Source organism: Ranitomeya variabilis, chromosome 4, assembly GCF_051348905.1.
Source record: "Ranitomeya variabilis isolate aRanVar5 chromosome 4, aRanVar5.hap1, whole genome shotgun sequence".
Lineage (NCBI taxonomy): Eukaryota > Metazoa > Chordata > Amphibia > Anura > Dendrobatidae > Ranitomeya > Ranitomeya variabilis.
In genome coordinates this window covers 600,980,074-600,992,872 of record NC_135235.1, presented here as the reverse complement: position 1 = coordinate 600,992,872, position 12,799 = coordinate 600,980,074, and the positions used below count along the sequence as shown (strand labels likewise).

Sequence of the window (12,799 nt, the reverse complement as noted above, 5' to 3'; positions counted from 1 at the left end):
TAAGTCTACTCGGCAGGACCCCAGCCCCTAACACAGAAGCGTGTTTAGGCGATCCGGACCGGTCCTAGCCCCCGTCTTCCACCCACTCATCCACCAGAGCCTGTCGGTTTGAGGAGACGAGGACGTCCATCAGCAAGATCTTTCTGGACGTCATTTGCATTCCCTGGAGACTGAGGTACCTCTTCCTTCTTTCCCCAAGCTGCTTTCAGAGAAGATATACAGATGAAGAAGGTGAGTATTCAAGGTCTGTCAGCCAGTGATCTCCTTTCTCAAGGGTGGGGGAAATCTTTTGGGCTTTACGGCAGCGGCCCCAGGACTTTTATCTCTGTCAGAGGGTCCCCCGTTCCCAGCACCTTTCTTTGTGGGCTACCTTTTGGATGTGTCTGGATCTTTCAGGCACAGACGGGGGCAATCGCGATGGTGAATTTGGTGATAGTTTGTGCCTCCACGCCGTTTCTCCTCTCCCCCCACCGGGTTTTAATCTAGGCTTCTTCGGGCCTACTCCGGCGCTGTAACTCCGCACCCTTGTCTTCTCTCTTTCGGGCGGGCTTTCTCCCGCCTGTCTTTCCTTCCTGCAGCCCAGCGCCTACCTCCGCCCACTCCTCCTGGCCACAGCACTGCCTGAGATCGGCGCCATCTTTGTCCCCCTGGCTTGCGCAGTTGGCCCCGCCCACTCCTCCCAGCATCAGCGCAGTCTACGACCAGTGCCATCTTTCTGCTCCCGGATCGCTTGGTCAGCTCCGCCCCTTCTTCCGGCCTTAGAGAGCTGGCTTTTTTTTGCTCCTTTACGCAAGCCCTTTTCTCTGCAGCATGCCTTTTTACCCTGCACCTCCAGTGGTCGCCATTTTAGGCATGTGCTTCCCTCTGCAGGACCTGCCCTCCCTACTGATCTTCGCAGCCCCTACAGCCTGGAAGCTACAGGACATCTGCAGTGATAGCGCTGCACAGCAGACAGACACTCTGCTCTGCTCTCCTGTCCCCTAACCCTTTGTCATTTTTTAGTGGGTCTGTTTTTCACCATGTCTAATTCTAAGGGAGAACGTCCCTGTCCTCCTGCTTCCTCTTCCTCTGCTTTAGTCCGACATTTTGTATGTTCTTCCTGTAAATGTAGGCTTCCCTCAGGTCAGTCCTCTTCCCTCTGTCAGGACTGCAGCAACCCCACTGTGCCCACCTCCCAGGACCCCCCTGCTGTCCATCGTGAGAGTGAGGTCCATATCCCAGGGTGGGCTTCCTTTCTGTCTTAATCTGTGGCGGATCTCAAAAGGGTGTCTCAGACCCTGGTGTCCTAACTTGATAGGCTGCCACTGCAGACTAACGCAGAAGCCAGCGGGTCACAGGAGGCTCCATCCGAGCCTACCAATATAGGCGGCAAAAGATCCAGACAGGAATGCCGGTCTGAGTGCTCTTCCCATTCCATCTCGCCCCACGGTCTGTCTCAGCATTCTGCTTCTTCCCGGTCTTCCTTTTCCGAGTCAGGCGAGGCGTTCTCGGACGTGCCTTCGGAGGATGTTTTGGAGCTGGATTCGAACCAAATCTCTAGCATGAGGGATATGGTTCAGAGCCTCATTGGAGTGATTAACCAGACCTGTGGCATTAAAGATTCTGCTACGCAACCCGCAGATCAGGCGGTTTTGTTTAGATGGTCTAAATCAACTTCCAAGGTTTTCGTTCCTCATCCTAAATTCGAGGAGCTTCTGGCCAGAGAAAGAGCGAATCCGACAAGACGCTTCCAAAGGGGAAAGCGCCTTGGCGTGTTATATTCTTTTTCTCGGGAACTCACCGCCAGCTGGATAGCTTCTCGCTCCGTGGATCCGCCAGTTTCTAGACTGTACCAGCACGGCCCCCCAGCTTTCTGGTGGAGCATCTCTGAAGGATTCTAATGATAGAATTATAGAATACTTTGCGAAGTCAGCCTTTGAACTGGCTGCATCCTCTTTGTCCGGCCTTTGCTTCCACTTGGATTTCAAAGTCTGTAGCCAAATGGGCCAAACGGCTCCATCAGGTCCTTCTGGCTGCGGCTCAACCAGAACAGCTGGCATAGCTTGCCAGCCAGATTTCTCACGCAGGAGAGTATTTGGTTTCTGCCTCCCTGGATACCGAGTTCTGTAACGTTGTTGCCATCCGTTGGACTGTTTGGCTTAAGGCCTGGCAGGCGGACTTATCAAAGAAGTCACTTACCAGCGTGCCTTTTCATGGATCACGTCTTTTCTTTTCCAAGCTGGACCAAATTATTAAGGACGCCATGGTGGGAACAAGTTCCTTTCTCCCCCAGTCCAAACCTCGCCGGCCTCTTCCTAAGCGACAGTCGGTCCTTTTGGCCCTTTCGTCGTTCCACGAGGACAGATTCCCTATCCCACCAGCAGAGGCCGCAAGTGCATCAAAATAGGAAGAAGATTTCCTTTAGGCCCACCCCTTCATGGCTTTCCCGCTACCCCCAAGGTCCACCTGGACTAGACCTAGAAGGTCTACCTCGGCATGACTCTCAACATGACCCCAGCGCATTTCCCAAGCTGTTCGGCCATCTCCTTTTCTTTAGAGACGTTTGGCTCACCTCGGTGAAGGATTCATGGGTCAGGGAAGGTGTATCCTCAGGATACAAAATAGAATTAGTTTCTCGGCCCCAGGATGGATTCTTCGAATCTTGCCCTCCAAGAGACCCGGCTCTGGTCCCGGGTTTCTTTGCAGCCATCACCTCCCTCCTCAGTTTGGGGGTAATCGTTCCCATTCCAGAAAGAGAACGATTCACAGGTTTCTACTCGAACCTGTTTGCGGTGCCGAAAAAAGATGGCGTGGTTCGTCCCATTCTGGACCTCAAGTTATTGAACAAAAGAGTTTGTCTGCAACATTTCAGGATGGAATCCCTTCGTTCAGTAATCACTTCCATGGAGGCACAGGAATTTCTGTGCTCCATAGACATTTAGGACGCCTATCTTCATGTCCAATATGTTTATTGATGAATCGTTAAAATGCCACCTAACCTGTGGCTACACCAAAGAAAAAAAGAAAAACCACAACACACAGTGAAAAAACTGAAGTTGGGGACTGGTATAAACCCTATCAAGATGGCTATGCTGGTGGCTACCTGACAGTGGGGGTTGGCGCCCTAGGGGGAGGCGTTGTGGCGCCCCCACTCCTCGTCGTCTTACCCTATGATCCTGATAGACCCTACCAATATATGAGGGTTCCCCTACCCACACAATGCAGATGTCTAAAGGTGCCCCTAAACGGCTAGACAGAGATAAGCCTACAGATAGGGAATACTAAGCCCCAACGACGTGAATTAAAATGTATGAGTACATGTAGTGGACTTATGATGGCAAATTGTGAGATACTTTTCCAGAAAGATCAATATTCACCTGGGAAGCTACACACAGCACCTATTATTATGTCACAGCCTGCAGGGCATTAAGATAAGTCCTACACAGGGATCAATACCCATTCATAGTGCCACAGTGAGTCCTAGAAGGTGCTATGACGATAGGCACATAAATAGTATGCTGTAACATGAGAGTGAATAGATTTGGGCAGCGCACACTGTCCCACGAGGAGCAACTTGTTGTAGATTATACTTAATCATTTAAAGTGACCTGGTGCATATGAATGTTGTAGACCATATTTGCTTATACCAGCAGTACTTAATTATACGAAGACAGCCTATAAACAGTATTAGAGACCGTGCATGTCAGTCTTCTATAGGTGCCTAGAGAGTGATGAGTACAAGCTGCACGATTAAGTGCTTTATAGCTGCTTACCGGGCCATGGCAATACATTGCACTATGACACTTAAAATTGATGTTACATCATTCTTAATCACGTGCCCTGCAGGGACAGCGTGTGATATCCAACAGCTGCAGTGTGACAATCGTGGCACCGAATGTCCTGTCGGGCAGTGGGCCCTATAGAAGACTGACATGCACGGTCTCTAATACTGTTTATAGGCTGTCTTCGTATAATTAAGTACTGCTGGTACTGCCTACCGGCCTCCAATGCGACTATCGCCCGCTGGATCAAAACGGCAATTTTAGAGGCTTACCGGGTCAAGAAGAGAGTGCCCCCTCCTGGGGTTAAGTCTCACTCTACCCAGGCAGTCAGCGCTTCCTGGGCGGTGCACCACAGGGCTTCTGCCCTACAGCTTTGCAAAGCGGTAACCTGGTCTTCCGGCCACACGTTCGCCAAATTTTACTAGGTCCATACCTACATTTCAGCAGATACCAGCCTTGGCAGAAGGATCTTGCAGGCGGCAGTGGTGAGTTCTCCAACCTGTTGGAACTCTGTTTTCCCTCCCCAGGGACTGCTTTGGGACGTTCCATGGTTCCTGTGTCCCCAATGATAAAGAACACAGGATTTTTGGTTGCTTACCGTAAAATCTGTTTCTCGGAGCCTTCATTGGGGGACACAGCACCCTCCCATGTTGATTCTTTCCTTTGTTTCCTGTGTTCTATGATTAATTTTGTGTGTTTGATTATTACAGTTAAGTTGTTGTGTTCTTTCAATTTGGTTGTTTCTCCTACTGCTTTCTCACTAAGTGATTATCAGAATGCCAGTCGGTGGGGTGTATACTGCAGAGGAGGAGCTAACTTTTTTGTGCATAGTGTCATCCTCCGAGAGGCAGCAACATACACCCATGGTTCCTGTGTCCCCAATGAAGGGTCCGAGAAACAGGTTTTACGGTAAGCAACCAAAAATCCTGTTTTTGAGGCGTATCATACTGCAAGGTCATTGTTACCAATAAATGTACACCATAAAAACAGTTCACAAAAAACAATCTCAGAATTGGTGGGGGGGTTCTGCAATTTCACCACATTTTGAATTTTTCCCCACATTTTCCAGTAGGTGTTAAAATGAATGATTTCATTCAAAAGAACCACTAGTCACTAGTGTTGAGCATTCCGATACCGCAAGTATCGGGTATCGGCGGATATTTGCGGTATCGGAATTCCGATACCGAGTTCCGATACTTTTGTGATATCGGGAATCGGTATCGGGATCGATAATAATGTGTAAAATAAAGAATAAAAATAATAAATATTGATATACTCACCTCTCCAACGCAGCCTGGACCTTACCAAGGGAACCGGCAGCCTCCGCTCCTAAGAATGAGCGCGTTTAGGACCTTCCATGACGTCACGGCTTCTGATTGGTCGCGTGCCGCTCATGTGACCGCCACGCGACCAATCACAAAGCGACGTCATTCTCAGGCCCTAAACTCCTCATTCTAGGAATTTAGGACCTGAGAATGACGTCGCGGCTTGTGATTGGTCGCGTGGCGGTCACATGAGCGGCACACGACCAATCAGAAGCCGTGACGTCATGGAAGGTCCTGAACGCGCTCATTTTAAGCAAAGCAGGCTGCCAGTTAACAGCGGTAAGGTGCAGGGGCCTCCGGACTGGTGAGTATATCAATATTTTTTATTTTAATTCTTTATTTTACACATTAATATGGATCCCAGGGTCTGAAGGAGTTTCCTCTCCTTCAGACCCTGGGAACCATCAGGATACCTTCCGATACTTGGTGTCCCATTGACTTGTATTGGTATCGGGTATCGGTATCGGCGATATCCGATACTTTTCGGGTATCGGCCGATACTATCCGATACCGATACTTTCAAGTATTGGACGGTATCGCTCAACACTACTAGTCACTCATAAAACAAGTTCTCCTATTTCTATGTGGATAGAATATAAGAGTTTTGTCTCTAGGAAGAAGGGGAGGTAAAAAAATGAAATTGCAAAAACGGAAATTGGCGTGAAAGTTAAGCAATTATGATATTTTGGTGTAGATGATGTGTACCCCCTGAGAGTTAACAAATCCCCCAAGATGAGTGATGGATTTACTGGAGGCAGTATATGCTGACGGCCAGAGAAATAGCACAAGTTGGCCCTTCTAATTATGAATATCAGAGGTGAAGGCTGCGCCATACCTGAAGTGTCATTCTAGGATCTCTATTATCAGGGGTTATATAAAAGGAGTCCTCATTCAGTACTTGTAACTAAGATTGTAAAGGACATTATGCTCTAATTTCAGAACAATAAATCGAATCTGCTTGAGAATGAGTGGAGCCTGGAACCACAGGAAGAGGAGTTTGCCTGGCAGGTGGTCCCTGCAGAACAGGAGGCCGAGGTCCACTTCCTGATCAGCAGTTCGGAAGAGATTGATGCCCTGTCTCAGTATCACGTCCTCCCGCTGCAGACTGAGGACGGCAGTATCATTGGCCTACAGGTGACAGGACTGCAGGAAATGGAACAAGTAGATGCTGGCACCATCCACACTCAGGTGATTTTAGGGAAGGAAGTCTGAGGGAGAAAAGAAGTGTGAAATCTACCAAAGTTTGTGGGCTGCCTGGATTTCAGAACTGGGTCGCAGGCCTGGCACCCGTCCAGCAAGGAGCTGGTGAGCTCAGCTATAATGGGACCTCCGCTATGCACATTCCTCATTCTGATGGCAGAGGACGAATGCATCAGAGATGACAAAGTTCTGTTCTTCAGTTTCTTGTTGTTGAAAAAGATTTTAGTTTTAAGTAGTAACAAAGATTGGACAGGAATGAACGATAAAACTGGGGAGATGAAAAGTTAATGGGTCACAGATTAGATCCAGTGAGGCTTTGTAAAAGGTTACTGATTGGTAATTGCTAGTGATGAGCGAGTATACTCGTTGCTCAGGTGGTCTCCTAGTATTTGTGAGTGCTCGGAGATTTCGTTTTTGTCCACACGCAACTGGCATGAGTTACAGCTGCTAGCGAGCCTGAGTACATGTGGGGGTTGCCTGGTTGCTAAGGAATCCCCACATGTATACAAGCTGTCTAGCAGCTGAAAATTATGCAGCTGCATCAATAAAAACTAAATCTCCGAGCACTTACAAACACTCGCAGACCCCTCGAGCGTGCTCGGGAAAACCCGAGCAACGAGTATACTCGCTCATCACTAGTAATTATGGTACCTGCGGTCCGCACACAGAGGAGCAGTGACCGTGTCGACTTTGCAGGAGCCGATGCTTGTAGTGATGAAGTGCCTCAGGCCCCACAACCAAATTGCAAAATTGCAGTTCTTGGCTACACGGCTTGCTGCCGCTACATGTATGGCCTCCTAACTGACTAAGGACTCATGTAGATGCCTGTGACTATCGGTGCGAGGATGGACTGCAATACACGGACTGTCTGCTTGTCTCCCAACTCAACAGCCTCATGTGCCTAAGGATGCTGAGCTTTGGTCCAGCGATCCGCCGACAGTCTGTGCTTACATTGGGGTCCGCGCTCTCACATTGTGGTCCGCACATGCACAGAGTTTCACAGATGTCTGCATGAGACTTAATATTCATGTTTAATACGTGTCCTCTCCTGTTTTATATTAGGGCTCATTATTGAGTTTTATGGTATGAGAAATTCTATAACTTTCCTGTGCCTCAGCTCCTCACTATTTTCAAGGTTCCGAATTACTGTTTAAATCCAAAGTCTGGATGTTGTATTGGCCAGGCACTTCACACAGCTGAGGGTTTCTTACAGTTGTATCCAGTATTGACAATCTTCTGTCCTGCAGGTTTGCTGATGCATATATTAATACAGGTAAAGTGACTCATTCTGGAGTCGCGTGATTTTCTACGTCCTGGTCAGGATGGGGTTTCTGTCTGGGCATGTAAGTAAGAACATTCTGTGTCACTATTAGCAGGCAGAGATCTTGAAAATGGTGGAGAATGAAGCACAATGGTCTACTAGATGGCTGCAGAACGTCTCATAAAACGGGGATTAATCTACACAAAACCGGACGGGCCCTGTTCACTGTGAGGCAGATGTCGGACATTGGGATCTGCCTTCCTATCTATGGGACAATGTGAGAAACTCCCCAGCAGCAATAACGTTATATTAGATCAGTCAGTTACATGATGGCAGATTTCACCAGGCACAGTCTAGTATGGCTCTCATAATGCATGTGGATTGGGAACCATCCTAGGGCTGCTGGCAAAGTATAACTGTGTCTTATGAGCCGTTGTCCTAATGTCCATTTCTGAAACTACGTTGCATACGATTTCTGCAGCAATAGCTAGTAAAGGCCGTCAGATGGCCGTGTATTAGGGCACAAACAGATGGAGGAACATCTGGCATTTACCTTTTTCTAGAGGATGACCATTACATTACTTGAATGTTGTGTGTCCAGTGGTCATCTTAGGTCAGTGCCTTTATTTTAATATGAAGCTATAATGGTGGTATATGTCATCTGATGACAAGCTGAGCAGTGCTCCACTTAACATCGCTGTGTGCAATATTTCTGTTTCCATGTTCAATAAAGGAATTTGGAAAAGCGGAGCCTCTGATTTACCCATCTCTTCCTTTACTCGAAAGAGAAATATGTAGAGAAAATCATATACCTTGTGCCATATCTGGATGTCAATAGACTGGAGTCTCCAGATTGAGGGGTTTGCAAAGCGTCCATTTACTTACGAACACAAAACTCATCCTACATGTTATACAAAATGGCTGCAGCACTGACGTTGTCCACTGATTTCTTTCATCATTCAAAGTTCCAACATAACTTATTACTTTTGCTTAGCCTTTGTTACCATGTATAACGGTAGACAGTCCTACATGAGCTTGTGAGCCTACCTGTACTTTCTTCCAATTTCTTATCAAGTCTCTACACGTTTCCAGTTGAAGAAGTGGACATTATTAAAGAGGACCTTTAACCAAATTTTACATGTTAATCTGGGTACACAATGTAATAGTGGCTGCAGAACATAAAACATCATAAAAAATAGCCTCACCAAAACCTTGTCAAATGACAAATGCACTAGCAGGATGCAGCAGGCCCCCACTGATAAAGGCTGGAGCAGCAGAGGTGTAAGCTACTGATAAGAACAACCACCCACTCACCTAACAAATAATGAAGGGGTTGCATGAAGGGGTGGCTGCAGAACGTAACAAAACGTTTGTTTTTATTTTGCCTCTCAATTACAGAGAAATAAACGTATTTGGCACCTGATTAGTTAAATTTAGAGTTGAGCGACTTTTACTTTTTTCGGATCGAGTCGGGTTTCGCGAAACCTGACTTTGTCAAAAGTCGGGTCGGGTGAAATCGTCCGATTATTGCGTAAAGTCGGGGGCCGACTGAAACACGAAACCCAATGCAAGTCAATGGGGAATCAAAGTCGGCAGTGAGTGGAGGACAGGAAAACACCTATAGTGCCCATTTTAATGCCAAAAACATCAATTCTTATTACTTAAGCTTGTCAATCTTAATTTACTTTATAATAATAGTTAGGCATTGAAAACTGGGGGTCATTTGGCTAAAGTTGTGGGGGGGTAGGGCTGGCTCAAGATTTTCGTGGGCCCAGGAAACGCGGAATACGTCACGGCGGTGGAGCAGGGAGAGGTAAGTATTTCAACTTTGCAAGTGCTGTGATCCTGAGCAAGCAGGGAGGGCCCACTCGTTGGCACTGGCACAGGGCCACTCATAGTACGGCGGTGTGTTTGACGGCGGGTGGCGCCTCCCACTGGCAGAAACACTTTTGTGTACTATGAGGGGCCCTGTGCCAGTGACGTCACCAACGAGTATGCCCCGCCCCACCTGATGAAGAAACCTGCACTTTGATCTGCACCTTCCTCTTTGTCCCCGTGTAAGTTGGTATAGTATGCGGGAAGGGGAACCTGACTTTCAGCAGGGTCAGATTCTGGCTGTGTAGAGTGCAAAGGGAATGTAGTGGTCTGGGTCAACGTACCAGCAGACTCATCTAGCAGTGGCTGGGCAATGGGCAGGATGAGGAGAAAGCACAGAAATAGGCCCAAGTAATAAAGTAGGCTAAATGCAGTTCAAATGTGGTAACAGGACTAAACAGGCGGCATTGCTTTGTTCAGTGGAGGTAAACTGTAATGAGTGGCAGACACAGATAGTAGGCCCAAATAATAAAGTAGGCTAAATGCAGTTCAAATGTGGTAACAGGACTAGCAGGCGGCATTGCTTTGTTCAGTGGAGGAAAACTGTAATGAGTGGCAGACACAGTTAGTAGGCCCAAATAATAAAGTGGGCGAAATGTCTGCCAAAAAATTTTCATAAATAAACAGGTGGCATAGCTAGGTACAGGGGTGGGCTCCTCTGCTGAGTAGCAGACAGTGGTAGTAGGCACAAAGTATTAACTGGTCTAAATGGAGCCCAGGGCCCCTGTATATTTTAACTATCATCTATCATTTCAACAAATTTGTATTGGCAGTGCCATTGAAGGATTTAACAGCACAGACTACACAGTGGTGGAGCAGGGAGAGGTAAGTATTGCAAGTGGTAGAGCACTGTTCGAGCTGGGGGGGGAACACTCTCGTCGGCGGTGGTACTGACACAGGGCCCCTCATATTACGACATGGTGTGTCTGACGTTGGTTGTGCACCACCACCGTCAGAGACACTTCATTGTACTATGAGGGACCCTGTGCCAGTGCCGTCGCCCAAGAGTGGGCACACCCACCTGTCCAGGCAAACGGCACTCGCACGGGTGCTTGCGCCAGGTGGTGACTACGGCCCTGTGGGGGAAGTCAGCCCATTTAGGGAGGTATAAAAATGGCCTATGGTGGACATTCAGCAGCTGCAAATGGAGGAATTGGTGAAGTCAGTAAGAGGAGGCCAAAAGCAAGACATTTTTCAGGCAAAATGTGTCAGCAGGGGAAGGTGGGGCAAAATAATTAGAAATCCACGATTGGTTAATTTTAATGAAGGTTAGATCATCAACATTTTGGGTAGCCAGACGTGTCCTTTTTTCGATCAGTATTGAACCAGCAGCACTGAAGACTTTTTCTGATAGCACACTAGCAGCAGGGCAAGCGAGCTCCTGTAATGCATATTCTGCCAATTCAGGCCAGGTGTCTATTTTAGATGCCCAGTAATCAAAGGGGAGTGACCTGTGAGGGAGAACATCGATAAGGGAGGAAAAGTAGTTAGTAACCATACTGGACAAATGCTGTCTCCTATCACTTTGAATGGTTGCAGCAGTACCTGTCGTGTCAGCGGTCGTTGCGAAATCATTCCACAACCTGGTCATAAAACCCCTCTGTCCAACGCCACTTTGGATTTGTGCACCTCTAACACCTCTGCCATGTTGCCCCCTACGGCTCGTGTGAGAACCATCACCGCCGCTGTGTGCTGGGAATGCCTGAACCAAATGGTCTACAAGAGTTGCTTGTTTGGTAGCCAATATTTGCTCAAGGTTCTCATGTGGCATGATATTTTGTAATTTTCCTTTATATCGTGGATCCAGGAGGCAGGCCAACCTGTAATCGTCATCGGTCATCATTTTGATAATGCGGGGGTCCCTTTTTAGGATACGCAAGGCATACTCAGCCATGTGGGCCAATGTTCCAGGTGTCAATTCACTGCTTGTGCTGGGTTGAGGAGCACTTTCTGGCAAATCAACATCACTTGTGTCCTGCAAAAACCCTGTACCTGACCTTGCAACGACACCAGTTTCTATTGCCCCCTGAGAAGCATCCTCCTCCCATAAATAGTCATCCCCATTATCCTCCTCCTCTTCGTCCGCCACCTCATCCAGGAAAGTTCCCTGAGCAGACAATGGCTGACTGTCATCAAGGCTTCCCTCCTCCTCGGCTGCAGACGCCTGCTCCTTAATGTGCATCAAACTTTGCATCAGCAGACGCATTAGTGGGATGCTCATGCTTATGATGGCGTCGTCTGCACTTACCAGCCGTGTGCATTCCTCAAAACACTGAAGGACTTGACAGAGGTCTTGTAGCTTCGACCACTGCACTCCAGACAACTCCATGTCTGCCATCCAAGTGCCTGCCCGTGTATGTGTATCCTCCCACAAATTAATTACAGCACGCCTCTGTTCGCACAGCCTCTGAACCATGTGCAGTGTGGAGTTCCACCTTGTTGCAACGTCTATTATTAGGCGGTGGTGGGGAAGATTCAGCAATCGCTGATTGTTCAGCATACAGCTGGAGTGTACGGGCGACCGGCGGATGTGCGAGCAAAGTCTTCGCACCTTCAGGAGCAGGGCTGGTAACTCCGGATATTTTTTTGAGGAAGTACTGCACGGCCAGGTTCAAGGTGTGAGCCAGGCAAGGTATGTGTTTCAGTTCTGAAAGGGTATGGCAGCCATAAAATTCCTTCCGTTATCACTGACTACCTTGCCTGCCTCAAGATGTACACTGCCCAGCCATGACTGAGTTTGTTGCTGCAAGTACTCGGCCAGTACTTCCGCGGTGTCTGTTGTCGCCCAAACACTTCATTTGTAACACAGCCTGCTGACGCTTACCACTAGCTGTTCGATAATGGGACACCTCGTGTGCAACACTGGCAGCTGCGGATGGAGTGGTCGTGCGACTGCGCTCTGTGGACGAGCTTTCGCTTCTGGAGGAGGAGAGGTGGCGAACGCCTACAGCCAACTGTTTCCTAGACCGTGGGCTAGGCAGAACTGTCCCACTATGGCTGTCCCCTGTGGACTCTGTATCCACCACATTAACCCAGTGCGCCATGATGGACACGTAACATCCCTGGCCATGCCTACTACTGGTCCATGCATCTGTTGTGAGGTGCATCTTTCCACTGACTGATTGCCTCAGTGCATGGACAATGCGGTCTTTGACATGCTGGTGGAGGGCTGGGATGGCTTTTCTCGCAAAGAAGTGCCGACTGGGTAGGTCATAGCGTGGTACTGAGTAGGCCATCAGGTCTTTGAAAGCTTCGCTTTCAACCAACCGGTAGGGCATCATCTCTAACGAGATTAATCTAGCAATGTGGGCGTTCAAACCCTGTGTACGCGGATGAGTACTTTCTTTTCCTAACGAGAGTCTCTTGTAGGGTGACCT

The 12,799-nt window shown here is 48.2% G+C and overlaps 1 protein-coding gene across 2 annotated transcripts in view; it reads left to right on the top strand.

The window, feature by feature from the left end:
* Positions 1 to 8,297, top strand: part of LOC143765974 (uncharacterized) — a 63,850-nt gene extending 55,553 nt beyond the window's left edge. For both annotated transcript variants that reach the window (XM_077253236.1, XM_077253237.1), the window contains exon 15: positions 6,026 to 8,297. In XM_077253236.1, coding sequence (XP_077109351.1) covers positions 6,026 to 6,298 — 273 coding nt within the window. In that variant the 3' untranslated portion in view covers positions 6,299 to 8,297. The remainder of the gene's footprint in view (positions 1 to 6,025) is intronic.
* Positions 8,298 to 12,799: the final 4,502 nt, after the last annotated feature.